A 27,880-nucleotide genomic window follows, 5' to 3' on the forward strand; every position below is an offset into this window, starting at 1 on the left:
CTTAGGTGGGCGTGTTCATGTAAATTTTACTGTGTTAAAAATATTGGTGTTACCCCCTTGGCGTGCTGAATTTGTGGAATGAATAAACGAAATCTTTTCTAAAATTCACACTGCGTCTGTGCTTAGAGAGCTCCTATAAGCGACGACCCCGGGGGCTCCGGGAGCGCGCTGCTGCTGCTGCTGCTGCTGCCGGACTTTGGCCGCAGTGGGACGGGGCAAACGCGGCCGGACGGGGCTCTGAGCAGCCGCTCCCACGCCCGCCGGGACCGGAGCTCTGCCCAGCGAGGGAACGGCGCCGGGCACCGGCCGAGGGTCCCGGGAGGAGCGCCCATGGGTGCGGACACTGCGCTGTGCGGGCCCCGGGCCGGCCCCGCCGCGCCCCGGGTGAGTGAGCGGTAGGGGATAAGGGGATGAAGGAGTGAAGGGATGAGGCCGCGGCACCGGGCAGCCCCGCGGGGCCGGAGCGGGTGCGGCGCTGAGGGAACGCGGCCCGCACTCCGCCATGAGGGCAGCGCTGTCTCCGCCAGGGGCGGCCGCGGAGCGAACTTTGCCTCCCCGGGACGGTGCTCGCCCGGACAGACCGCACAGACCATTCAGTACAGTAAATGTGCTGAGCTGCGAGTGAGGACCAGCCCGGACCCACCACAGATTTACCTTTAAAAGGGCTCTAGCGAGTCCATCAGTTCGGACTCGCGTAGATTTCCATTCCCAAAGCTGATAAACTCCCCTAATAGTTTGCGAGTCAGTATCTGCTTCCTCTTTCCGACATGGGATTCCTGTCCCCAGCCTTCCATCACGTCCTTCACTTCTGCACTGTTTCTGTTTCAGGACTGGAACCAGACATGGCATACAAACATCCCAGGACTGCCCTGGTGCTTCGAGAGCTCCATCATTGCCTGGATCCCTTGTGCCTATCTTTGGATCTGTTTTCCTTTCTACTACTGGTACCTTCGGCACAGAAACAAAGGCTACATTAGGATGTCCCACATCTTCAAAGCCAAAATGGTGAGGGGTAAACCACGGGGTTTGGTCCTAAAATTGTTTCAACTTTGATGCAGAGCTTAACTTTCCTAAATTATTAATTCTGTCCTGATGATACATCTCTGCTGGGGGTTTTGACATTTACCAGCTCAGGTCAGTATAAATCAATACCCAGTATAAATCAAGTAAAGTTTTAGGAAGACATGTCATAAGATCTTCTCTCCTGTATTTCCATTTGATTCCCTGACACTTCCATAACATTCTCCATCCCAGACTTGATCTTCCACCCCTCCAGTCTTACTTCCCAGGCAGCTTGGATCAGTTTGGTAGATTGTCCCAGCATTTCAGTTCATCCCAGTGTGTGTTTCTTGTCTCTGCCCCAGGTCCTTGGATTCATCCTGGTAATACTGTGTTTTTCTAATGTCTTCTTCATGGTGTGGGAGAAAAGCCAAGGAATCCCACGGACCCCAGCACTCTTCATTAGCCCTGCTGTGGTGGGAATCACAACGGTAATTCCTCCCTTGTTTGTCTGCAGATGGCCAAGCTTAGCCCTCCTGGGACAGAGCTTGTGTTTCCCATGGTTGTTGCTGTCTCTGAGCACAAATTTGGCTGGTGGGATGCACTTTGTTCCTCTCTGCTGTGTGACACATCAGGGGGTTGGAGTTGGGGCAGAGCACACCTGGCAGGAGCTGAGGTTTCAGTAAGGTTTAGAAAGAGGTCTCACAATAATGAGACAAGATTTCATTTCTCATAACCACAGTATGTGATTTAGTATGGTTTAGAATGTAATGTGATTTCTGTTCAATAAATCAGTGCCTATTCTCCCCTTCTGTTATTGCATCCTCATAGCCTCAGTCCTTCCAGCCTGTTGGCCCAATTGTAATTTTATTACTTGCCTTCTCTGTAGACATGCTTGAGTGCAAAATTGCACACAAAGCTTTTCAGTGTTAGCCTCTTAGGAACAATACTGCAAGTCTGAACATCTTGAAATGTTTGGGCAAGGTGTGATTTTTCTCTATTGTATTCATTAATTTGATAACAATGTTTGGCATTCCATTACCAGGTATTTATTTGGACAAATTTGTACTTCCTCACAGGTCCTTGCCTTGTTCCTTACCCAAGCAGAAAGAATGATGGGTATCCAGTCTTCAGGGGTCCTATTGATTTACTGGCTGCTCTCATTTGTGGCTGCACTTGTGATGTTTAGCTCCAAAATTCAGCATGCCCTGGAAAGAGTAAGTGAGATCCCATACCTTTAATGTGCAGACTGCAAAATCTCTTAACAACAGGGACGATTTTGTCTCATTGACTGCAAGGGGGAGAATCAAATTCTTCTTTTAAAATTTGTGCTGAGAAAAATGGTTCATGACACTTTATATTTGTGGTGGATGTTTATTTGCATGGGTAGAACATGAGAAGCTCTTTCTCTGCTGGTTAAACATGGAGGTTCTTACCTCATTTTCACCAGTGCTCTGTTCCTTAGGGCTTCTTGGAAGACCATTTCCACCATGTTACAACTTACCTTTATGCTGGCCTGGTGCTAGGAGAGCTTGTGTTATTCTGCTTAGTTGATCACCCTCCCTTCTTCTCTAAAGCTGACAACAATCCTGTAAGTACAAGGTAGCTTTTCCTAATGCTTTGCTTCATTGCTAAAACAGGATTTTAAATATATGGGGATCCACAGGCACATGAGCATCTGGGTGATGTAAGATGCACCATTCTGTAAAAAAGCTGACAGTTTTAAAAAGTAACTGGCAGAATTTGGGATAACATTGCTCTGTCTCTCTATGTAAGCTTTTCAAAACTAAAAGCCTATCCATACTCATGTTTCTTGTCACTGAAACCAGTGGATAGGGCTTCCATTGCTTCCCCTGGTGCTGCTCTCCTGTGCTGCAGTACTCTGTTGGTGATATTGAGTATGAAAAACTCAGTGCTTAAGAAAATAAATGTCTTTGGGTATGAAGAATTATATTCTTTGTTCTTCCATCTGAGACATTATGCAAAGTCAAATTCTCAAAAATCTTCCAATCCCATTGAGCCTCCACAATAACTTACTCTGGTTCAATGGATGGAGAGGGGGATAACTCTGCTTGCTTTTCCTGGGGAAGCACAGAAGGGAACTGCATTCATCTGACACATGCCCTTTTCTACATATAAATATCACATGTGTTTTCTCTCCCATCAGAATCAGTGCCCAGAAGCCAGCAGCTCCTTTCTTTCCAAAATCACATACTGGTGGTTCTCTGGGTAAGAAAACAGAAGATGTGCTTTTGCTACAATAGCAGAAAAAAGCAGCAGCATCAGAGATCAGAGAGGGTGTAGATGGCAGCCAGTAAGAAATATCTCAGCCCCTGAATTAGCTCATGGAGTGAGGATTTAAATTATTTCTTTGAATTATTTCTCTTGTGAGGTATTCTCACAAGATCAAATTATAAAAATTTAATTTAATTTTCTCCAAATAGTTTAAAACACAAATTTGTGATTCTAGATAATTCTCTTCTGCCTCCCAACTACCCCTCCAGTGCCCTCCCAGTCTTGAAATAGATCTCATCAATCTCAAAAGATCACTGTACACCAGCCACAGCCCTCTCTTCCTGCCAGACCTTAGTCTCATCTGCCTCTCATGGAGCCCAGAGAAAGTTAAATGAACTTTCTACTCCACTACCCAAGACTCTCAGTATGGATTAGAAATTAGGGCTGACTTGCAAATGCCCATTGTGCTGACAGAAGATAGCCTAGGGATTAAAGCAAAGCTGCTGTTCCTGGGCATTCATTGTGGGACAGGACAGTCCTGAGTGGTGGTGTGATGTCAGTGCTCTCTGTGGTGCACTGCCTGCTGCCCCTGTGTTCTGAAAGAGTCACACACAGCACAGATCCTGCTCTGCTCCCCTGACTGCACTCTGTGTCCTCCAGGCTCCTCTGGAAGGGCTCTCAGCAGGCCCTGGGGGTGGATGACTTGTGGCCAGTGAGGAAACAGGACTGCTCTGAAGATATTGTTGCCTGGGCAGAACGAGAGTGGAAGAAGTGTCACAGCAGAAGCCAGCAGTGAGTATTTGATCTGGAGAGCACATCATGAGCTAAGCTGGGCAGTTCTAGATGATCTAAGCAAATACACTCACAGGTACTGCTGTGTGAGTCCCTTTGTGCAAAATCCGATTTTAAATGTTAAAATCTGCTGGAGAACATCCTTGCCCTCCTGGAAGCACAGAACTAACTTTCTGTGAGAGGGGTCAGTTTTTGATGAGCTTTTATACTGGACATGGTATGAGATCCAGTGTGAGATATTTAGTGATTTTTTGAAGATACAAAATTCCCAAGCTTTCTCCACTTGTAAGGTAACTTTCTCATTGTTTCTTCCTTCAGGAAAATGGAGTCTGCCACATTTAAAATGGGTCAGAAAACTAAAACTGGTACAGCAGAAGCTGGAGAGACAGAGGCTCTACTACAATCCAAGCAAAGTCAGAGCGGGCCCTTACTGAGAATGTTCTGGAGCATGTTTGGAACTTATTTCCTTCTCAGCACTGTTTGCTTAGTTATCTGTGATGTCTTCTTGTTCTCCACCCCAAAGGTACTGAGGTATGTGCACATAAGATGTATTTCTGTCACATGAACAAGATTGCTGTGTGCATGAGCCCAGAAATGTGTATGTCAACATAAAAACAATGACATTTTGAAGTTCTCTCTTGCTGATGAAGGGAGCTCGGGTGTCATTTGTGCTAAACCCACTGTCAGGTGAGGAGGAAAAGACACAAAGCCCCTGTGTGAAGCTGTGCACACTGTCTGCACTGCTGTGCTCCCGCAGTGGGAAGGACAGGATGCACCAAGCCCTTGGACAACTTCACTAGAACAGGAGTTATTTGATGGTTCTGTATATCACATCACTTGCCACTTGCTGTAGTCTTGAGGCTCCATGTTCCCTGGCTAATAAAGAGAACACCTGTGCATCCTGCACATCTTAAATAACTTTGTTACTTGATGAAATGCTTTGTAGGTTCTGCATTACATTATATTTTCATGGGCAAAATCCTTTCCTGGTCCAGATTAGAAGTTTTGGAAATGCCAATGACTCCCTTAGGTTACAGCTACCACTTTGCATATTTCTGACAAATTCATGAAAACCAGGAGCCATCCTTAACACTGAAAATGAGGTCTACCCAGAGATGATGCTGAGATCAGAGATTGCCTCAAAAACATGAGTGGCTAGATTTCAAAAATCAAGATGTTATATATTCCAATTCTTCTGCTATTCACTGATAAACCTCAGCCAGAGAGAATACAGAAAAATCACCAGTATTTCTGCCAGTTTATTTTTGTGTCTGATATTTCATCAGTACTGTGTAGATCCTGCAACATTTGCCTCCTGTCTTGCAGCCTTTTCCTGAAGTTCATTGAAGATGAGGCAGCCCCAGGCTGGCTTGGCTACCTCTATGCCTTCAGCATGTTCCTGCTGGGCTGTCTGCAGACTCTGTTTGAGCAGCGCTACATGTACATGTGCCTTGTGCTGGGGCTGAGGCTCAGAACTGCCCTGACAGGCCTTGTGTACAGGAAGGTGAGCCTGCAGCTCCTTCTGTAGCTTTGCTTTTTTCTAGCCCTACCTTAGCAGTAATGATGTACATTGTCCATAGCAGTATCAGGGGAGATGTCATTAGAAACTCATTTTAGGATGTAGATTCATCTCTGAGCAGTACATGGCAGGTACATTGTTTAGAGCTTCCCTATGAAGGAAAAGCCAAGAAAAGGAAAGAGCAAAAATCAACATGGACTTTCTTATGCTGTATGTACATGTATAAAAAACATGTATTTCTTGTGATGCCTGGGGAAAAGGAGTAAATACTTCATCTTGAAGTGAAGTCACATGGCCCAGGTAGCAGCATGGTTTCAATACCTGGGATTTGCCATTTTGTTCTCTGTGAGGAAAAGAATGTTGTTTGACTTTTGGACCAAAGCTGTTGTTTGATAATGCCTTTTCTTTCTTCTCTGCTCTGTCTAGATCCTGGTTATGACAAATGCGTCAAGGAAAGCAGCAGCCACAGGTGAAATTGTTAATCTGATATCTGTTGATGTGCAAAAGCTAATGGATCTGATTATCTATTTTAATGGGACCTGGCTGGCTCCTATTCGGATTATCATCTGCTTTGTCTTCTTGTGGCAGGTAATATATGACAGTATTTATCATTCCCTTTCTAGTCTAAATATCAAAGGAAAATGAGGTTTCAAAATTATACTTACTAGTTTGAATTACATGAAATTGCCATATTTTTCTTAGCTCTGTAGCACAGTGGATTCACTTTTCTTTCTGAAAGATATTTTCATTGCTACAGAATCCTTGTCTGATCCTTCAGTTCATCTTCTCCCCTGTGTATTCAGCATTCAGTCCCTTTTAGGAGTCTGTGAGTATGGTTATTGTGAGGTGACTGATAAACTTCTGCTTCAGATTTTCCTGTCACTTCTCTTTACAACCACTGGGTGGTAGCCCAGTGAAGGCTGAAAGTCCAGTTCCAGCCCCTTGGCACAGTCCCAGAACATAATGGGGAATGGTCTGAAATAGCAACTTGACATACTTCATCCTGAAGCCTGGTTACCACAAGATCAGTGAAACAGCTTGAAGCAAAGTTACATGCCATTCAGAGAGACTATTGGATACTTTGAATTTCATAGGTATTGAGTTGAGTTCAGCAAGAAGAGAGCAAAACCTGAATTAGAAATAATGGATGGTAATGTAAAAGATCCATTTTTAATCAATGTATGGTATTTTCTCAGCAGTACAGAGCCCTGTTGTTTAGTCCCTGTTCTTGGCCAATGGAAGCACGAGCAGTACAGAGACAGGTGATTCACAGGAGCTTTCCAGAGGCCTTTGAGGCCTTCCTTTACTACCCAGGCTGGACTGTGCCTCATGCCTGGCAGGATGCTGTGAATGTGAAAGTCAGTAGCCCTGGTACAGACTGTGGTGAAGTCATCATCCCTTTTCTAATGCCAAGTTGAATGTGTTTGTAGCATAATTACACTTTCTTTGCTGGTGTTCACAGATCATTGGTGCAGACAATACCTGTAACTCTGTGTGTTACTCCCCTCTCCAGCCATCCCTAGGGAGATGTAACTAACCCATAAAAAACAAGTGCTGATACATAATTGTTATGAACCCTGGGATCCAAGAGCTGTCCCAAGATAGTGGCACAGCAAAATGCCACCATTTCATCTCATGCAGACAAGCTGGGCTATTTATGCTGCAGGAATACTTGGTTGAGGGTTTGGGTTTGTTTTTAAGGAGAACCTGGTGTTGTCTGGGGTCACTTACTCAGGGCAGCCACACGATGTCCTTCTGAGCGCATCCAGGGAGGGACGAGAAGAGCCGGGCATGGCTTGAATTGCCAGCGTGCCTCTGGATCGCCTTCAGCACCGATCCAGCTCCTAACAAGGGAGCGAATAAATTCAGCACAGCCTGATGACAGGAGTTATCCGCCTTGGAGAGTTAACAATCCACAGTGCTTAGGAGCACAACTCCCTGGAAAGGCAAAGGCAAGGTTACAGTCAAGGCTTAGCCAGAGGGATGTTATGCACAAGTTCAAATAAGAGGGAAGGTAAGCAAGGGAACAAAAAGCAATCTTGCCTAGTCATCACCAGAAGTTCCTTCTCTTTTTTCTCTCCTGGCAGCTTCTAGGGCCATCTGCCTTGACTGCAATTGCTGTATTTCTTTTTCTTTTGCCTCTGAATTTCGTGATCACCAAGAAGAGGAGTCAGTTTCAGGTACATTTTCCTTCATAAAAATGAAGTAGTTTGCTGAGTTATAAGATGACTTATATTTATTCACACTTACCACAACTGCCTGAAGTAACATAGGAAGATTTGAAGCCTGCAAAATTTCTTGAAATTTAAAATAAGCTCCTCCATGTTCAGCCTTTTTACTATGTTTGCCCTACTTTTCTGTTGTTTTTATGTACTGCCAGTAAAAACAAAGCTCTGAAGATGATAAGTAAAATATTTCCCAGCTTAGAAGACTCATAAGCAAAACAGCATACACAGCTCAACTGCAGGGAAATTTATTCAGGACTTGGAGGCAGGAATAAGGTATTTTTTTCAGAATAATTGCACCATTAAACATTCAACCTATTAAATTATAAAACTCAAACATTTATTACAGGAAATCCAGATGAAGCATAAGGATGAGAGGGCCAAACTCACCAATGAAATTCTCAGTAACATTAAAGTAATCAAACTGTATGGTTGGGAGAAAACCTTCATGGAGAAATTATTTGGAATCCGAAAGCAAGAACTTCAGGCCTTAAAAAGATCTCAGATTCTCTTCTCAGCATCCCTAGTTTCTTTCCATTCATCAACTTTCCTGGTGAGTGAATCACCTTCCTACATAAAACATATGCTGTTACTTCCCTTTTCCTTTGTACTCCTGCCTGGACAGACTTTTCCTATGGACAGCTAAAGATTATATCTGCCTGGAGGTCACAGGAGTTGCTGTGGCTGCTGCACCAAAACCTCCTTAAAGCAGAACAAACATCCAGTGATCCAACTTGGCTCTGTCACCAACACACCAGACCACACCTTATCCCTCGAGGGGATAACCTGGATTTTACCAGATGGGTCCCAGAGTCTTGAAGGGCCTGTCACCCCTGAACCATTCTGAAGCAAATGCTTTGCTTGTCCTTTGCTCCCTTTCAGATCACATTTGTCATGTTTGCTGTCTACACCCTGGTGGACAACACACACGTGCTGGATGCTGAGAAGGCCTTTGTGTCCTTGACACTGATCAACATCCTCAACACTGCCCACTCCTTCCTGCCCTTCTCCATCAACGCTGCTGTCCAGGTTAACTGCAGGCCCTGTTCCTCTTCCTTTGGCCATAAGGGGTTTTTACATATCCCCCTTATCAGGTAAAGGTAGGGATTTCTTAGGGCTCTGCACATCAGCTGTGTAATTGCCACTGTGAAACAGTGATGTGCAAGGGCTTGCAGCTAAAGGTACTTTGTAGCATTGCTTTTCAGAAAGTCTCCTTTATATTGACAAAATAGTCAACAAGAATTATTCCTACGTCTTTAGTAGTTCAGCACAAGCACCATTAGATCTCAGAGGGGCTTCCAGTTCTGTTTTTAATCACAGAAATCAGAACAGGTGGAACAAAATCTCCATAGGGGAGACCCTGCTAGTCCAGGCCAGAGAGAAAAGCAATTCACTGTTCAGTAAGAAATTAGGAAATTCATTTCCCTCTTACCCTCTAAGACTGTCACAGATTTTCATGTACAAAAGCAATCACTGGAAAGATTGCAGGAAGAATTGGAAGAAAAAGTGCCAATTTCACTGAACCAGAAGCACAGGGAAGGGTATGGAGGTTTTGCTAAACTAAGTGGAAATAAAGGCAGGTAACAGGAAGAGCTGCCTTTGGCCATCTGCAGCATAGGACTAGTCAATATTCTAAGTGGGTCTTCAGACTGAGTCTTTACTTTGGGTTTTTGCTCCCTTTCTACTTTAAATCTTATTTTCTTCTGTGTGCTGCTTCATTTCAGGCCAAAGTTTCCTTAAACCGTTTAGCAGCTTTTCTGAATCTGGAAGAACTGAATCCTGAGAGCTCAAGCAGAAACACTTCTGGCTGTGGTGAGCTTTTATGTTAGCACTTTTGTCTTATAAGAGGAGTAATTTCCATTATTCAGCTTCTACTCAGGGTGTCTACCATAGTCAAGAGAAAAATATTTGCCCTTTACTGTCACTTTATCTCTCTGGCCTCATTATTTCTAACAATGAAATGTAATCTGGTGATTTACCCCTTCTTTTCATAATAAAAGTTGATTTTCTGTAACATAAATACACACTGAAACATAAATTCACATAAATTGGGACATTTCTGTAGCTATCTCTGCATTTACAAGTGGTCTATCTCTCTTCATGTTTTAGTACAGGCAAGTATCACCATAAGAAATGGGACTTTTTCCTGGAGCAAAGAAACTTCTCCTTGTCTTAGAAGGTACAGACTTACCCTTAGTCATCCCTCAATACTGTAGGTCAGGGTGGATCCTGGATGAACTAAGTCCTCAGGGCCTAAGTGAAACCAGGGTGGAATATCCAGAGGCTTCTGAGTTTGCTTCACATTCAGTGTTGAATTCTGAAAATTATAAAATCAGATAAAACATAATTTTGCTTTTATGTTGAGGAGCACATAAATGGGAAGGTACCTGTATGTGGCTGTTGCCTTATTTTTATGGAGACTGTTTTCTTTATACAGCTTTCTTGTCCAAATATGCAATTACAGTGATTTAAGGCAAAAAAAGTAGAACAGATGGAATGCAGATATTATATATGACATCACTACATGCTTAGTGAACAAATGGAATGCAGATGTATATGACATCACTACATGCTTATTTTTAAAGGCATTGACATTTTGTGAAAGAAAAGCTTTGAAATGTTCTGATGTTCAGGAGTGTTCTACATCCAGGGCTTTGGGCTAGCCTGTCTCCAGAGTGAGGATCTGGGTATGAAACTCAGATGGGGATGTGGATGAAGACTTTGTGGTTGGAGGTGTCTGAAGGGATGAAATCAGGGGATTTACTCGATACATACCCGACAACAGCACGAATTTTGATAATAAGCACAATTATTTACTTTCAGAAAGTGTATTTTAAATGTGGTAAGAGATTACCTTTTCCCCCAGCATAGAGCTGAGTGTGCCCCAGGGCTCTCTGCTGGCTGTGGTTGGCCACGTGGGTGCTGGCAAATCCTCCCTGCTGGCAGCGCTGCTGGGCGAGCTGGAGACCACCGAGGGCTGCGTGACCATCAAGGTGAATTTTCCCCTCAGCATTTGCTTCTCATCAGGCTGTTCTCAGGAAGTGGAAGGTGTGAACCACAGCATCACTTACCAGGAAAACCCATTTACTGCTGAATTTTAACACAGGCTGTATGTATCAGTCCACATTTAGTTATCTGAACGCACTTCAGACTTCTCAGATGAGCCTGAACTTTGTGAATAGGCACTGGAACAACACTTCAAAGATCCAGTTCTATTTCTCCCTCTGACAGTGAGCTGAAGTGTCATCCTGGTAAATTGCATCCTGTACTTGCACCTCTGTTCCCTCCCCTGTAAGGTAATAACAGTGCAGACTCATATTTTGCAAAGCCTTCTGAGAATTGTCAGTGCTGATGATCATTCCAGATTTCACAACTGAGAGAGCTTTTCTTCAAAGATGGGTTCTCACAGTGTCAAGTTGAGCTTATGGAAAAGTTTGCTTAACATTCTTCCACTTTTATAGGACACTGCAGCTTATGTGCCCCAGCAAGCTTGGGTTCTAAATGCTTCAGTGGAAGATAATATTCTGTTTGGGAAAGAGATGGATGAAACCTGGTTCAATAGAGTGACAGAGGCTTGTGCACTGCACCCTGATTTGGAGACCTTCCCTGCAGGGCAGAAAAGTGAAATAGGAGAAAAGGTACTGCCTTGGCTTTATGTTTTGGCCAGCTTTTCCCTGAGTAGCTACAACTTCAGGTGTCCTGCTTAAAACATCTACCCCTGAGTAACTACAACTTTGGGAGCTGTGATGAAAGCACAAAAAACCTAAACTCACAAGAGGCAGGTGCCCAGGAATTTCTGGAAAATTAGGCCATGATTTAATTTAATTTAAGCCCACCTTCTGACAGCCTAGGAAGAGACATAAGAGATGTTTAAGAGAAAAATCAACACATCCAGGTCATTCTTGGGTGCTGTTTTGCAGGAAAGAGTTGTTCAAGAGACTCTGCCTCTGCAAGAGCCCTGTTGGGAGGGAAGGAGGGAGAGAGGGAGGGAGGTGCACTGATTTAAAAATAAGTCATAAAACATCAGTGTAAAAGGAAGTCAGCAGTTGGGAAACATGCTGTAGCTTTGAAATGAGCAGAGTCAATGTCTTTTCCAGGGAATCAATCTGTCTGGGGGGCAGAAGCAGAGAGTGAGCCTTGCTCGGGCCGTGTACCAGCAGGCTGCCATTTACCTGCTCGATGATCCCCTGGCAGCTGTGGATGCCCACGTTGGGCAGCACATTTTTGAACATGTTCTTGGACCCAATGGCTTACTGAAGGACAAGGTGTGTATGAACCTGAACTGTAAACACTTGCACAATGTCTCTCATAAAATGTTTCCAGTAGGGTGGGTTGCTCAGGTTATCAAGGCTCACAAACACTGTTTTGTAGGGGACTGGGGAACCTCTCTGCAGGCAATCTCATCTAGGAGGAGGAAGGCTGTCTTTATCCTCATGCAAACCACATGCCTGGTGCCAGCCTTACTTTCACTGCAGGTTTACAGTTCTTTGGTCTTCTGTCCACATCCTCCCTCCTTTATGAGATTTACCTCTAGCACAGTTTAGAGGAGCTACCTGATCTCTTCCAAGTTCTATCACCATCATGTCTAATCTCATTACTTTTGAATAGTTCAGTGGCACCTTTACAGTTCTCATCACTTAAACACTTCTACATTCTTTTTGCACTGGTTGTGTTTTGTTTTTCCTTGGTATTCCTCTGCTGTCAAGGTATCTGGAAAACAAAACATGGTTACATGAGAAGGAATGCTAGGGCAGCTCTTTTGGATTCATACTATAAATTGCCTAGAAACACTTGATTCAGTGCTTATTATGGAAGGGAAACAGGAAGAAGGCAATTTATGGCATTACAAAGTCCAATTAAAACAAACATATATAATTATAAATACCTTTCTCTCCATGAGATTAGTTGCAAGTATCAGAAAATAATTATTGTATTGAAACAGAATGGCTTTCTAAGAACAATGTACCAGACATAAGGTGTACTCAAAGGGCTTGACTGTATATTAGAAATGCAAAATATGCCAATTTATCTAGGAAAAAATTACTTTTCTTATATTCTTTCCTCCAATTATGTGTGCAAATATGCTCAGAAATGTAAACAAAAGGAAATACCCTTTAAATCTATTCAGGATGATGAATTTTTGAGGCCTAAATTTGATCCTGAAATACTAACACCAGTACTGACAGCAGAAACAATTGTAACTGCTTCCTCTTTATCCAAGCAGACTCGTGTGCTGGTGACTCACACAATTAACATTTTGCCTCAAGTGGACAATATTGTTTTTCTGGTGGATGGAATGATCTCAGAATCTGGTTCCTACCAAGAACTTCTACAGAGAAATGGAGCCTTTGCAGATTTTCTTCGTTCACACATTACTGCAGAAGAGAAGGCACCTGCTGGTTTTCCAGGTAACCCAGATGGGTTGGAATCATTCTTCCTAGGTCTATCAATCAATTGTTCCCTTCATATTGCATCTGTTTTATTATGGACATTTAAAACAGAGATCCAATCACAGTAAGGTGTTGCTTTGTGTGGGGAAAAACATGCCTGTCAAATCAGCTGACTCATCACCTCAAAATTGATTATGAATCCATATTAGTAGACAATAATTAAGCAGTAAACTATTACCCACTGTGTGTGCTATTCTTTGAGCCTCACCTTGATATTTCTACCTTTAGAAACAATTTTTAAATGAATCTTTCCTCCATATATTATGAGTCTTTCAAAGGCTGTAGAGGACAAAACAGGATTATAAAGCATTTAGAAATACATTTATTTCACAGCTGTGGGAGACACCAAAGGCACTGTCACCACTAGGAATGGTCCATCTCAGCAGAAACCCCTCAGGTAAGCTTAAAGCAATCTCAGATACTGAAGAACTTACTCCAAAAGCCCATAAAAGCCAACATAGGAGAGTCTTACTGAGTATGATAGAGGTTTGGAATTGATCTCTAAATAAATAACAAGAGCAAACAAGCAAAACTCAAGAATAGCTAAAAACCTGCTCTTGAGTGTAGAAGTTGACTGACAATTCTTCTGTATTTCACAGGGAAGCACAACAGAGCTCAGGTACAGGCTCCTTGATACATTTGGTTGCTGATCACTTTCCTGTGGGGCTGTAAGGCCAGACTGATCCCACACCAGCCTCAGAGTGAATGCTTTTTTCTGCTCCTCAGTGGCTTGACAGAGCCCAGTCCTTGTGACAAACATGGACCATGGCTGGGGACACTCTGGAGGAGCCTGAAAACTGCAGCACTCAAAATAGGCATGGATTTAAGGGTGGATGGATGGCTAAAATATAAAAGGATTTTTGTTTTCTTCATCAAGTGGTGATTCAGTAAAATCTGCTGTGGGAAGGGAGAGCACTCCTGTGAGCCCAGCCTGCACCAGTGCTGCAGCCAGCAGTGGAGGATTAACCAAGGCAGAGAGAACTCAGCACGGCAGGGTAAGCACAGCAGCACCTTCCTGCAGAGGCAAGGACACATTCCATGGGGATAACACACCCAGGGCAGGCAGGCCAGCTCCCTGCCTCAGCTAAACACAGCCAGGGCAGGCAGCTGGGCTGTTCCAGTGTGCCCTGTAATGGAGACAAGGACATATCATACTGAGAAGAAATGAGAGCAAGAATTCAGAAACCCCAAAAGAGGCAGCTTTTTTCAGGGAGCCCCAGCACTAGCCAGACTGGGATCTCCTCTCCCCACACCAGCACCCAGTGTGAACATGGCAGTTCTGTCTCACACCAGCACACAGGAAAACCACTGCCTGACATAAAGAAAGCCTTGCATGTACTCCAGAAGTAACATGAGCCTATTGCATAACATTGATCAGTTGATAATAATCATTCATCAGTTCTTCATCATAAAGAAATGAAGGCATTTCTTTATGCCTTCATTACTCATCCATGAGGAAAACAAAACAAGAATCAACATGGTTGCTGTGACTGTGACATAGCACTGAGAAATCCCATTATAAATCACTCCTTGCTTCAGAGCTGCTATTTTAGCTAACAACCTCCTCTCCTCTGTCTGCCCACGTGTCTCTGCAGGTCAGGGCTGGGGTGTATGGAGCCTACCTGCAGGCAGCAGGCCGGGTGCTGTGTGTGTATGTGCTGCTGTCCTTCACCTGCCAGCAGGCTGTGGCCTTCTCCAGGGGCTACTGGCTCAGCCTCTGGGCAGATGACCCCGTGCACAATGGGACACAGCAGCTCACAGAGCTCAGACTTGGAGTCTTTGGTGCTTTAGGAGTGGTTCAAGGTGTGTTGAAGTTGCTCAGCTAATTCTGTATTCCCAGCTCCCTGTCCCATATCCAGGATGTGTTCTCAGAATATAAACAAGTGCATACCCTTGGGCTTTCAGCTTCCTGGGCTTTTAGTCCCAACCCTAAAGGTTTTTATCTCTTTTCATCCTTCCAGCATAAATTAATAATATCAAAGTTCAAGTGGGGCTCTTCTTCATGCTGAATTGTTGCCCCTCACACTGCTAAGCTGAATAAAAGCTTGGCTTAGGTCACATAAAAGAGAGAGAAGAGAAACTTCTGGACTTCTACATTTATCTTTTTCTTTTTAAATAGCCACCATTCTTTTGGTCACTCTATTTAAAAAGAAAAAAATATCACTGAGTAATTTAAAGTAATCCCAGTCAAGCTTATTTTGTGATGAATGAATAATTTGTCCTGCATGTTTTAAGTTCCTGAATCCATGCCCCCCATCAAGCTGGCTTAGAAGGTCTTTGAAGGTCTTAGAAGGCCACTCTGTAACTACCCTACAGAAAGGGCAGCTTACCCTGCAACTCTGAGGCTTGGTTTAATTCCTGCTAAAGAGAGGTTTCATTCCTGTTGCACCTTCCTGAATGCACACTCACAGGAGTAATGGGAAATCACCATCCTTCTAAGAACTCCAAGGTGGGTTTGTTCAGACCTAGTAATAATAATTTCGTTTCTCTTACAGCCCTTGGCAGGTTTGCCTGCACAGCAGCAGTGCTGCTGGGGGGTGTGTTGGCCTCACACCAGCTCTTCCTGCAGCTGCTGAGCAATGTCATGAGATCCCCAGTGCTCTTCTTTGAGCAAACACCCACTGGACAGCTGCTGAACCGCTTCTCCAGGGACATGGATGCTGTTGATTCTGTCATCCCTGACAAGCTCAAGTCTGTGCTGGGATTCTTGTTCAACTTATTGGAGCTCTACCTGGTGATTGTGGTGGCCACACCATGGGCAGCAATGGCCATAGTAGCCTTGACTGTTCTTTATGCAGCATTCCAGGTAGGAGCTCACAGGTGCACACAGGAGAGGCTGAAGCAGCACAGCCCTGCAGAAAGCCTCCTTCCAGTTCTTAGGAGGGAAGGCATGCAGAAATCAGTTTCATAGTCTCAAGTTGCATCTGAACAAGATTAATGTCAGTCCCTTTCCCACATCACCTCAGAGCCCTCACAAACAGGCTTGTGCTTTTCTGATGTCTAAACCAAATCCTACCTAGGCTATATCCCTCATCTCCGTTAATATGAATCACATGAAGACCAAAAGCATTCTTCCTTTCCTGCAGAATTCTTACACTACTTTTTAATATATCCACATTTGCCAGCCAAGACTGAGCATTAGGGAAGGGCAAGTGCATCTCTGTTCTCCATGGGGCAAAGGGCTCAGCTGCAGGAGGAACTCAGAATAGAGGTTTTGTGGGTTCACAGCACCCTCGGGCTCCTTTGCCCCAACCAGATTAGGAATATTAGGAATTAGGAATAGTTAGGATTATTCCTAATAAAGGCAGGACATAACAGAGGTAGGAACACTGCCTCATCTTTTAGGGGCACATCCTGCATGCACATAAGGTTTTGTAACACAAGGACAGTACTATTGCACTTGTTGAGGCCTTCCCAAATTTCCCCTGGAGTACCTCCATAGAAACACAAGCTTTCTAATGACTGTCCCTTCCTTTCCCCTTGTCCCAGCACTTCTATGTCAGCACCTCCTGCCAGCTGAGGCGCCTGGAGGCTGCCAGCAGGTCACCCATCTACTCCCACATCTCAGAAACCTTCCAAGGCAGCAGTGTGATCCGTGCTCACAGAGACCAGCACAGGTTTATTTCAAAGAGCAATTTCTTAGTGGATGAGAACCAGCGAATTTGCTTCCCTGGAGCTGTTGCTGACAGGTACAAATCTGCTCCATGAGTGTTCTGTAAAGAAATCCTGTTTTGGGAGAAAGGGAGAGGACACCCAGCAACAGCTCTGTGCTCCCTCCTCCTGCAGGTGGCTTGCTACAAACCTGGAGTTCCTGGGCAATGGCATCGTGCTGTTTGCAGCCCTGTTTGCAGCCATGGGCAGGACACAGCTCAGCCCAGGAACTGCTGGCTTCTCCCTTTCCTCTGCTCTCCAGGTAACCCAGTGGGGAAATAATACCCTGCTTGCCTTTATCAAAAGCAACTGCATTTTAATTTCTGTTATGAACTATTTCTGTGCCTTTTTAGATGCCTTTTCCTACCAAATCCTGCTGTCATAGCTGAAATCCAGAGCATCTGGAGCACATGGCCCCTTAGGGAAAGAACCTCATACACACATATATGGGCCATCTTCCTCCTCCTACACCTGAACTCACAATATAAGTCAAAGCAAGCCCTGGGCAGCTGAAGCAAGGTCTTCAGAACCTGTCTTACCTGCTTGCAGACTAGTTGCACAAGAGCCTAAGAAATAGCTACACCATCTTTGAGCATCCAAGTCAGTAGCATTTCATTCTCTATAAACATGCTGAAAGGGCTATGGGAGGACCTGGCTTTCACTTTAGCATTTTAAGGCTTTCTGATGTAATTTAATTGCTGATATAATTATCTGATGAGGAGATCTTTAGAAATAAACACTAAGACAAAGTACCAGGTATCTCCTGAGCATAGGTCAGGGCTCATTTTGTCTTCCTAATGCTTGTGTTCCACTGTGGCAGATAACTGGTGTTCTGAACTGGATGGTTCGCTCCTGGACAGAAGTAGAGAACAACTCTGTTGCTGTGGAGAGAGTGAGGGAATACCTGAGGACTCCTAAGGAGGTACCTAATCCACTGCTGACCTTACCAGAAGGGGCTGAAAAATCTCTGCAAACTCATGAGTAACTTTTCTGTTCCACCTGAAAAACCTCCAGTTTTCCCCTTCTAAAAGGCCAGTCATGTTTCTTTTGGAGAACTGCAGCATTTGGGGTTTATCCAACTGACTGGACTTGTTTTATAACCTCAGATCATTATTTCCTTAAGACAGTTATGCACTGGATTGCCATTAAAATAGCTTCACTTGTTAACACTCATGGAATGAGACATTTCCTGGCCATATTTGGAGTATTTATTGACTTCAGATGCAACTCACTGATAAGTAATGGCTCCTAGATAGCCTTTTAACTGCTAAAAGTCTCCAGTGCAATAATTTTTGTTCTGTAATCATTAAAATTATATCTCCATATGCTGCCCTGAGAGAGGAGGCTTCCACAGCCCTGTTTATAGGGGCATATAAATTTTTTTTATTGAACCACTCAGTTTCAGAACTCTGACATGCAAGCAAACGTTCATCCCCATTTTCAGTAAAGAAAATCCAACCAGCAACTTGGTTGTACAAACAACATCTGCAGTATGAAAGTTAGAGGCCTTTTTTTGGTTTGGAAGCTGCAAAGAGATTGGGGGGCAGTTGGCACAGGTGTCTTCATGAACTTCCCATTCCAATGCTGACACTTGATAGGCAATGCTGGAATGGGAAGTTCATGAAGACACCTTGATGGGGTAATTTAAATCAGCCTTCAACACTGCTGTTTTCTTCCATCTCTTCAGGCACCCTGGACTCAGAATGGCAAACTTCAAGGGCAAGATTGGCCCACTGAGGGGAGGATTGAATTTAGGAACTACAGCCTGTGCTACAGGCCAGGTTTGGAGTTAGCACTGAGGCGTGTCAGTGTGACCATCAACGGGCACGAGAAGGTAAAAACCACTCCTGGAGCAGTGTGAGCAGAGCTGGGCTCTGACCAGATCCAGGCATCCAGCCCCTGCCTGCACCCAGCTACAGCAGCCTGGCAGCTGCAGGGAAGCAGGAGCCCATCTCCCACACTGCACACCTGGTCCAGCTTATTACAGCAAAGGAATTCCACTTTTTCAGTCTAGTTCCACATCAAGGCCCTGTTCAAACTGCTAAGTCTTGTAATTATTCTTCCCTTCAAAGGCTTTTGTGATTCCTTTTCTTACCAAACAATTGTGAGCTATAAATGATTCCATTTAAAGAAAGTACTGCCAGATTGTGAATCACAAACAGCCCTAAAGATCTGATCTGTGCAAAGCTCTCTCCCATCAGAAGGCAAAGAGGAACTACACAACATATCTGTCCACCTGTGAGAAAGCAATCAACATCCAAACCAAAGTCCTCCCATTGCACTTTCAGATTGGCATCACTGGCAGAACAGGAGCTGGGAAATCCAGCCTTGCTGTGGGCTTGCTGAGGTTGGTGGAAGCTGCAGAAGGAGCCATCCTCATTGATGGACAGGACATTGCCCAGCTAGGTCTGCATGACCTCAGGACCAAGATCACTGTCATTCCTCAGGTATGAAACTCATTTCCAAAATATTTGAACAGTGTCTTGAACACCTGGGGAGGGTTTATAAAGATTCTGTGAGAAGAGGGACATTGAGCAATTCCCAAGTTGGAAATAACCTCTATGCCATGTTCATCTGCCATTCAATATAACATCAGCCACAGATTCCCACCCAGGAGGCAGGACCCAAAAGCTCATTTTTATAATTCATTTCAGGAGTTGTTTGTACTGTCTCTGTGCTCAGGATCCAGTTTTGTTTTCTGGCTCCCTAAGAATGAATCTCGACCCATTAAACCAATACACTGATGCAGACATCTGGACAGCTTTGGAACTGACTCAGCTCAAGAACTTTGTTGCAGATTTGCCAGAGCAGCTGGAATATAAGTGCACTGACCAAGGGGAAAACCTAAGGTACCTTTCTCTGCAGAAGGACAGTGGCAGGGCAGTGCCAGCCCCTGGGCTAGGAGAACAGAGCTGGTTGGATAAGGAGGCTAATTCCTTAAAAAAAAAAAAAAAAATCATTAATGATGTCCAGACTGAAAACTGCTGCTTTACTGTCCTGTTTAGCAACATGAAATCAAATCCTAAGACACTCAGGAAGACCTTTCAGATCCAATAATTGTGCTGGTTTCTATTTGTGCAGTACCTAAAACCCTACAATCTGTTCCAAGTGCAGCTCTTCTGGGTGCCATAGCAATACCTTCCCCTCCCTCCCTGAGGCTGTTTCATGCTGTTCCCTACCTGCAGTGCCACCAGCTCAATCACCCTTTCAGAGAAAGGGAACAATCACCTTTTCATTGCTGATTTCAAATGAATCATCTGTTCTGATCCCAAGGAAAAGTGACTACTGGCCTCAGTTTACCATCTCTCTTCCTACTTGCAGCACTGGTCAGAAACAGCTGCTTTGCCTGGCCAGAGCACTCCTGCAGAAAGCCAAAATCCTGGTTCTGGATGAGGCCACAGCAGCAGTGGATGTAGAGACTGATGCCCAGATTCAGTCCATGCTGAGGGCTCAGCTCAGGGACAGCACCGTGCTGACAGTGGCTCACAGGGTGAACACTGTCCTGGACTGTGACAGGTGAGGACACCTCTGAGCAGGGGAGCCCTTGGGCAGCTGCTGTGACTGACACCCTACTGTGCTGCTGAACAGCAACTCCATTTCTGTCCTCTTGGTGTTTAAACCTCCAAGCTTTGCTTTGGCATTTGGAGGATCTCTGTTAAACCAGCAGGGCAGCAGCAGGTCAATCAGAGATCCTTCACTCCCACACAGAGCCTTTCCTGCTGTGTCACAGCCCTCTCCCCCCACTGACAGCAAAACCATGACTGCAGCTCCTTGGTCACCTGAAAGATGTGACACTAAAACACCCAATACCCCTTCACAAATCTCACTCCAGTCTCAGCTGCAAAAACCCCTCCTCCCAAACTCAGCACTTGAACAGTCACTCATGAGAAACCCTTTCCATTCCAGCACTGTTTCCCAGCTAGAAAAGCTGTTGGAAAGCTTGGCTGAATAACCAGCAAGTACTGGAATTTATTTTAAAACTAACTAGAAATTAGTAAATTTATTATAGGTGCTGGTGTAATCCCAAACTTACACTTCTTTTAATGTTCACAGGATTTTAGTCTTGGAAAATGGCCGGATAGCAGAATTTGATACTCCAGAACACTTAATAGCTCAGAAGGGACTGTTCTACAGACTGATGGAAGAATCAGGCCTTGCATGACTCACCCATAGCACCACCACCAGCAGGAATAATTGACCTCATAATTGAGTTATTTTGGTTTCTCTCAAAAATGCCTGACACTCAACCAGAGCTTGTTTGAGCCAGAACTGCAGTGAGTAGATGGAAAGGGGTAACTTGGGATACATGTTATTTCCATAGGAAACTCAGCCATTCCACTTCCATTATGTTTCCAGATACCAAAACCTCACTTGATTGCTGAAAACAAGCCAGTCAGGACTTAAATACTTTTCTGGTACAAAAGCAAACAAGTCAAAAGAGAAAGACCACAGCATTCCTAATTTATACTGTAAATGGAGCCCAAATATCTATCATACTTCAAGATTACACAGATTATTTTTAAAAGCCAAAAAGATTTTATGGACAGCAAGGAAGAATTTAACTGGTAGCAAGGAAACTTAACTGTTTGCAGTTGATGCTAAGCTCCAGGCAGAACAAGTGTTGTGTTTTGCCAATGTCTTAAGGACTGCTCGGCCAGGCACTGTTCCTACACAGCTGTGGACTCCAAGGCAGCTGGTGCTCATCATCCAAAGTGCACAAACACTGGGGCAGGAGAGCACAGGCTGCCTTTGTCACCCTGGGGATCAGATCCACCCCTCCCTCTGCAGAGCAGAGCCAGCTCCAGCAGGGGCTCAGCACTGCAGGACAGGACAGGACCATGGCTGGGAATGGCAGCAGAGCATCCATCACTCCTGAACAGGTGCTCACAGCAGGGCATGTCCAAACATTGACACCAGCATTTCCAAACTGAATTTGGCCATGAGGAATTTGCAAGGTTGGAAGTGCTCACCTCTCTGATCCCTGCAGCACATGAGGAAAGCAGCAGGATCTCACCTGTTGACCTGATGGTTCATTCCTGGTTTTCCCCCTGAGTGCAAGTTGACTCCTGCATGTGCCACCCTGGTGCTGCAGAGCCTCTGGCATGGTCACCTGTCAGGTGCTGCTTTAACAAACCAAAACAGAAGCAAAAGCTTCCTGGGCTTCCCACAGTGTCTGTGGCAGGGCTGTGCCCAGTTCTCTCCTCAGGAATCACAGGATGACAATGTGACAGTCCAATGCACACACAGATACTGCTCTTTACTGTGACTTGTTAAAGCACCCATTTTCTAGAGAGCTGAAATAAAAACAGAATCAAGTATTTAAATGTGTCTCTTCAGTAAACTAAAGCAAATATAACACAGAAAGGGGCAGTGGGGAGGGGATGGGAGAGATCTATCTGCAAGAATCAACCCAGACTGGCAAAACCCAGCAGTTCCTTCTCCAGCAGCTGCTCAGTGGCTTCTGCACCCAAGTCAAGAACAGTTTAGAGTTTCTGCTGGACAAGTGCCAGAGATCTGGAGGTCCAGTGCCTGCTGCTGCTCAGGTATCAGGAGAGAATTATTTCCCCTCTACTCTCTCCAGCTCTCATACTTGAGGACACAAACAAAACAATTCCAAACCCAGATACAAGAGCACTCCAAAGGGTTATCAATGGATCTCAAAACCAGGAGCATTTAGAAATACTGAGATAAAAGTCAGGTATTTTTCCTTTTTAACTAAGGCAAAGAGGAACAGAATTGCCCCTGTTGCTGGGTAATTCTGAATCAGACACCTTTTAACGTTCCATAATCTCCAATATAAACATCTTTAAATGCTCATTTTCTGTTCCTAAGGTAAAGAGGGAAGGAAACAGGAGACAATAATCAAAACATCCTTTCACACTGGTAACCTTTGAAAGGGCACAGTTTTGCTGTCAGTTAACCCAAAGTAAGAGCAAGCAAAAATATCATCAGCTTTCACACATCAAGTTGTGCTGCAAAGACAGAAGAAAAGCAATTCCCCAAATTACATATGAAAAATCCATCATGTTTCAGGTGTGATGGAGTCCCCAGGGCTCTGTCCAAGTACTGTGATGAATCTAGAGCTCAAGTCTCACAGAAGTTATCTGGAAGTTGATAAAAGCAAAATATATAAAGGAGTTAACACCTGGAGATACCATGTAGGAGAGAAATGCTACCTTAAAAAATCCTTGTCCCACAATTCCAAGTTGAAGGCAAAACTGAAACTGCTGAAGCCAGAAAACAAATCAAAATGTCATGCACTGATTTACACCAAGTTCAGGCCATACATGTACTGTGTAAGTCACACTCCCAGTGCCCCAGATGGTCACAAGACACACAGGAATGCCAAAATGTTAAAGGTGTCAGTGACCCCAAGCACAGTTGTTGCTGTGCCACATCACTGTCACACTGCAAAAGGATCTTTGGGTGGGTCAGGACTGGGAGCACTTACAGAAGGAGCTCTGCTCACACACATCAATTAGGGTGGTTTCTGCAGGTCTTCTGAAAATTCTGAGCTGTTTCTTTGGCAGAATCAGCTTTTCCAGATGTGAGAAACCTTCCATGTTGCAGTAAATAATGTCAGCCCAGAGACATCAATGTGCACTGAAATCAGATACAGTAAATTCAACTGTACAGCAGCTCCTCTCCCTCTTCCCTGCCAGCAATGGGGTGGAAGGGGAGGATCACAGTGTTCCTGGAGGATGACTGTTCCCAGGCAGGAAAGGTGTCTCAGTGGCATTGACAGTTCCTCCCTGGGTCTCTGCAGGCAGCTCCATCTCCACCTGAATGTGCCATACCAGCCCAGCCCCTGTGCTCTGCTCCTGTAACCCACGTGCTCCAGGCATCATCCCAACCTTCTGCCCACCACAGTGCTGCACCAGTGTCTGGGGATGTGAAAACTGTAACTCACAGCTCATCCCCAAGCTCCCCAGTCAGCCCCTGCTCCTTCCATTTCCACAGAGAAAATTCATAACAAGCTCAGGAGCTGTGGCAGCCACAGCCCATAGACACCATGGGGGTGACAAAGTCCTCAGCACTGGGGCTCCTGCTCTGCTCAGCCTTCATTATCACCTGATCAGTACCACTAATTTCTACTTGCAAGGCAAAAAGCTGAACTGACAAAGCAAACCCTTTGTCAAACACAAGGCAAGAAATAACACGTGTTCTTTCAAACAATTTTTTACTGCAAGTTCTTTGCAAATATTTGCATTGTCATTACAAAAAATACCAAACAAATTTTCAGTCTATTCAATTTCAGAGTGTCATAATTTACAAAAAAATAAATAGTTTTACTCTAAGGACAATTGTCTAGTATTAAGGTCAGCAATATCAATCACAGAAGTCCACATTCTCAGTGCTGAGTATCTGGATCCATCTGACTTAGTTTGCTTTCTTCCAGCATTTTCCTTTAAAATAAGACTAATCAGAACATTAGAAAAGCAACTTTTTTCTTACCACAAAAAGCTGAAAATTCAACATAGATCTTCAAAACCAGACTCCATTGCCATTTTAATTGTTAGACCCTTCCGACACAAAACTTTAAAAATGCCTTTTTTTTTTAAACAACTGCAACATAACATTTTCCCACAAAAATATAAGAGTCAACAGCAGCAGCAGGAAGGGCATGTTTCTTTGATATAAGGCTAATGGTCCTTGATGTGGCAGAGCTGCTGTGAAAGCACACAACTACCAAAGCCAAGGGTGTTACAATCAAGGTCAGGCAAATCCTCCCTGCAGGGCCCTGTCCCCACAGGTGCCACCAGCACTGGGCACCCCAGTGGGAATTCCTGAGGGAGCTGGGGGTGACATCAGCACACAGCAACACACCAGCTGCTGCACAGTTTGGTTCTGGAGTGACTGTCATCCCAGACATGCTGGGACACTGCTCTGAAGTTGACTGTGCTTTTCCACATCAGCACTGCTGACATGACAGTGAACTTGCTGCTCTGTGCTGTAAACACATGAAACCTTTAGGACAATGCATAAAGCATTAACCATGTACAGTAAATGCCATCAGGAGAAAGTCTGGCACATGTTTTATTTCACAAGAAGAAGAATCTTTGGACTATAGTACTTTATGCCACAAAATGTTCCAAGTGCATCCCACAATAGATGGCTCATGAAATGAGAAATCCACAAACAAGCAAATAACTAGCATTTGCAAAAATGTTTTCAACAAAAAAAAAAAAAAAAGGAGGGAACTTCAGAACATAAAAGAGATGAGAAGAAAAAGCTTTTCTGAATTTCTCTGATGAGTCACTCGGCCGTACATCTGAGTGTATAATGACAGATTTCAGGCAAAAAATAGGAGTGTCTGAAGTGTTTTCCACAGTGTAGGAGCTTCTCCTAAAGGTGGCTAAAATCAATACTAAGGAGAAGTAAAAAATAAGGAAAAATTGCATCTTTATGTTGCTTCCACTGCCACGCTCTGGCTAACTTCACTGTGCCTGAAACTCAGCTGTGTGGTTCAGTCCAGCTCAGGGGAAGTTACATTTGGAGAACTGTATCACCTCCCTCTTCCCCACAGTAAATAGCCAAGTCCAAGTGCTACACCAAGCCTGAATCTTTGGCCATGCTATAGAAAATGCCTTTTTCCTGAAGTAGTTGGTCTGGGGTACCACACTCCACCACTTCTCCTCTCTCCAGGACTAAAACTCTGTAAAACAAGGAAAGGAAAAAAAAAAAAGGAAAATAGTCACAAGAAGATGTACTTACAAAGGTACACTGAAAGTGACAGTACTCACTTTGCCATTCTGTGATAAAAGGAACAAGAGCCTAAAACTGAAATATGAGACAGGCTGGCCCTCAAGGCCACCTCAGCAAGGCAGCCAGTACAAGGGAGGCTCTATGAACTACAACCAGAAGTGAGGGAAAGTGGAACACCAAATGAACTTCAGAGGGCAGGATCTGCCCCTTGGGACTCCCTATGCTCTCTGTGCCTAAATTAGGGCAAGACACAGGAACAGACTCCTGTCCTTGCCTTCTCCCCTTCCCGGTTTGCCCAGGCAGGAACAGCACAACAGCAGTGACAGAGGGACCAGAGGGGCTCCACAGGGCAAGCACAGCCACCATGAGGCAGAACACACACACATCCTAGCCCTCAAAATAGGGAGCTAAAAAGGAACCAGTAATCACCCAACAAACACAGATTGCCATTTAAGTGGAGCACAGTGCAGGTCACACAGTCTGCAAGGTAAGAGCAGCACCAGCTCACCTGGTGTAGTCCATGATTGTGTTCAGACGATGTGCTATAGTTAACACAGTACATTCTTCAAACTGAGACTTTATAGTGGACTGTATGAGCTTATCTGTCTCAAGATCAACAGCAGCTGTGGCTTCATCCAGAACCAGGATTTTGGACTTCCTGAGCAGAGCTCGTGCCAGGCACACCAGCTGGCGCTGCCCCACGCTGCACAGAGGGGATGGAGCAGGGGAGAAAAGTTAGAACAAGTTCAGAGAATTCATTGGTGCTCATTTTGAAACCTGGCAATTCCTTGTTCTGAAGATAAGGTGGGTCTTACTATTTCCCTGCAGAATATCTAACAGCATCTGAAACTACACCCCCTGGCAATGCAGTAGGAGCACACAAATGGTTTCAGCATAACTGCATCAGGCTGGTTCACTGCATCAGGGCAGTGCTGAGGACTGCACTTTAAATGGTTTCTACAAGCTGAACATATAAAACCCTGATAAGGTGCAAATAGCAAGTGAACAGCTTCCTTAGAATAATGCTGCTGCTTAAATGTTTTCCAAGGCTGCCCAAGCTGCCTTGCACTCAAAGTATTTCTTAAAATTATTTTAAATTCTCAAACTCAAGAGCTGAAAACATGCTGAATAAAACCTAGTTGTCTGATTGCCTGGTCACATATTAAGAATTCTCCAGCTGCCTTCCCAGATTGTGACACAGGGCTGGGCCATTACAACTTGCACAAGCACACCCATGATTCAGTTCAGCACACACTTTGACCCACCTGAGGTTCTCACCACCCTCAGCACACTCATGATTCAGTTTATCAGGAAGGGATGATACAAAGTTCTTCAGGTGAGCCAATTCCAAAGACCTCCAAATGTCCTCATCAGAGTGTCGGTCAAAAGGATCGAGATTCATGCGCAGAGAGCCAGAAAACAATACTGGATCCTGCCCATGGAGAGAGGAGACTGACAATGGACACAGAACATGGCAAGGGCTCCACAAATATTATTCTTAGAAAACAATACTGGATCCTGCCCATGGAGAGAGGAGACTGACAATGGACACAGAACATGGCAAGGGCTCCACAAATATTTCTTAGAAAACAAAAGGAAACAACATGTACAGATGCAGTTGCAAGCAAGCTAATATAGTGAATTGAGGAGTGAAGACTCATTTTTTTCCAATAAAAAGTTATTCTCCCTCACTCTTATCCTTCTTGGGGGCCTGACCTCTTCCCTTTGCAGATTCTTGCAGTCCAGACCTTTCCATTAGTCAATAACTCATGAATGCAGGAAAAAACCCCAACAAAACAAACAAACCAAAACACCCAAACCCCAGCCAACTTTGTTTTTACTGGACCTCTAGGCTAAAATAGAGGCCCTCCCTGCTCAACCTTCTGTCAGCAGGGACTGCCAGGTCAACTTTTCACTTCTTAGGGAATTAACCATCTGTAAATATTTCAAAACTCTTCAGCTGCAGTTTGAATGAAATTACTCCTTTTTTTTTTTCTCAGACAGGAGAAAATACCACTCTGGAAATATTGATGCAAAACAATCAAAAGGAGAGAGCAAAGTCCACCCCCAGATTTCCAAAAGAGGTGGTACAGAAAACCTTCTACAGTAAGCTCACTTGTTTTTGCCAGTGTGCTGCAATGGTAATTGAAAACATCACATTTTATGGTCTTACTTTGAATCAGAACAGGCAATAAAGGCTACAGAGTAAGAACAAAAACACTTGAGACTAAATCCAATGCTCATAAAGCTGTATTTCCAAATGTTTAGGACTATCCAACCCACAGCTGGCTGGGCCAGACTGG

At 44.4% G+C, this 27,880-nt stretch overlaps 2 protein-coding genes across 4 annotated transcripts in view; one reads left to right on the forward strand and one right to left on the reverse strand.

Annotated features, from left to right (window-relative positions):
* Positions 1 to 601: 601 nt before the first annotated feature.
* ABCC6 (ATP binding cassette subfamily C member 6) lies at positions 602 to 22,195 on the forward strand. 2 transcript variants are annotated; one of them, XM_063171941.1, is made up of 31 exons: positions 602 to 741; positions 829 to 1,005; positions 1,365 to 1,490; positions 2,079 to 2,216; positions 2,465 to 2,590; positions 3,167 to 3,228; positions 3,895 to 4,026; positions 4,345 to 4,557; positions 5,353 to 5,530; positions 5,972 to 6,133; positions 7,633 to 7,725; positions 8,120 to 8,323; positions 8,653 to 8,799; positions 9,495 to 9,582; positions 9,880 to 9,949; positions 10,637 to 10,763; positions 11,232 to 11,408; positions 11,868 to 12,035; positions 12,995 to 13,178; positions 13,554 to 13,617; positions 14,098 to 14,215; positions 14,816 to 15,023; positions 15,716 to 16,026; positions 16,710 to 16,909; positions 17,007 to 17,133; positions 17,692 to 17,793; positions 18,559 to 18,705; positions 19,160 to 19,318; positions 19,554 to 19,720; positions 20,193 to 20,387; positions 20,925 to 22,195. In XM_063171941.1, exons 2-31 carry the CDS (start codon positions 979 to 981, stop codon positions 21,031 to 21,033), a joined length of 4,329 nt encoding a protein of 1,442 aa, XP_063028011.1. In that variant the 5' UTR covers positions 602 to 741; positions 829 to 978; the 3' UTR covers positions 21,034 to 22,195. The 2 variants fall into 2 exon arrangements, 1 of the variants encoding a protein (XP_063028011.1); XR_010030027.1 differs by lacking the exon at positions 20,925 to 22,195 and having other exon boundaries at positions 19,526 to 19,720; positions 20,193 to 20,331.
* A 1,839-nt stretch (positions 22,196 to 24,034) lies between these two features.
* The window catches only part of LOC134426715 (multidrug resistance-associated protein 1), a 46,046-nt gene continuing 42,200 nt past the window's right edge, over positions 24,035 to 27,880 (reverse strand). For both annotated transcript variants that reach the window (XM_063171943.1, XM_063171942.1), the window contains 3 exons: positions 26,843 to 27,009; positions 26,086 to 26,280; positions 24,035 to 25,527 (listed from right to left, as the gene is read on the reverse strand). In XM_063171943.1, the coding sequence (XP_063028013.1) occupies positions 25,419 to 25,527; positions 26,086 to 26,280; positions 26,843 to 27,009 (471 nt within the window). In that variant the 3' untranslated portion in view covers positions 24,035 to 25,418. The remainder of the gene's footprint in view (positions 25,528 to 26,085; positions 26,281 to 26,842; positions 27,010 to 27,880) is intronic.

The sequence above is a fragment of the Melospiza melodia genome, chromosome 18, assembly GCF_035770615.1.
Source record: "Melospiza melodia melodia isolate bMelMel2 chromosome 18, bMelMel2.pri, whole genome shotgun sequence".
In the NCBI taxonomy this organism is placed as follows: domain Eukaryota; kingdom Metazoa; phylum Chordata; class Aves; order Passeriformes; family Passerellidae; genus Melospiza; species Melospiza melodia.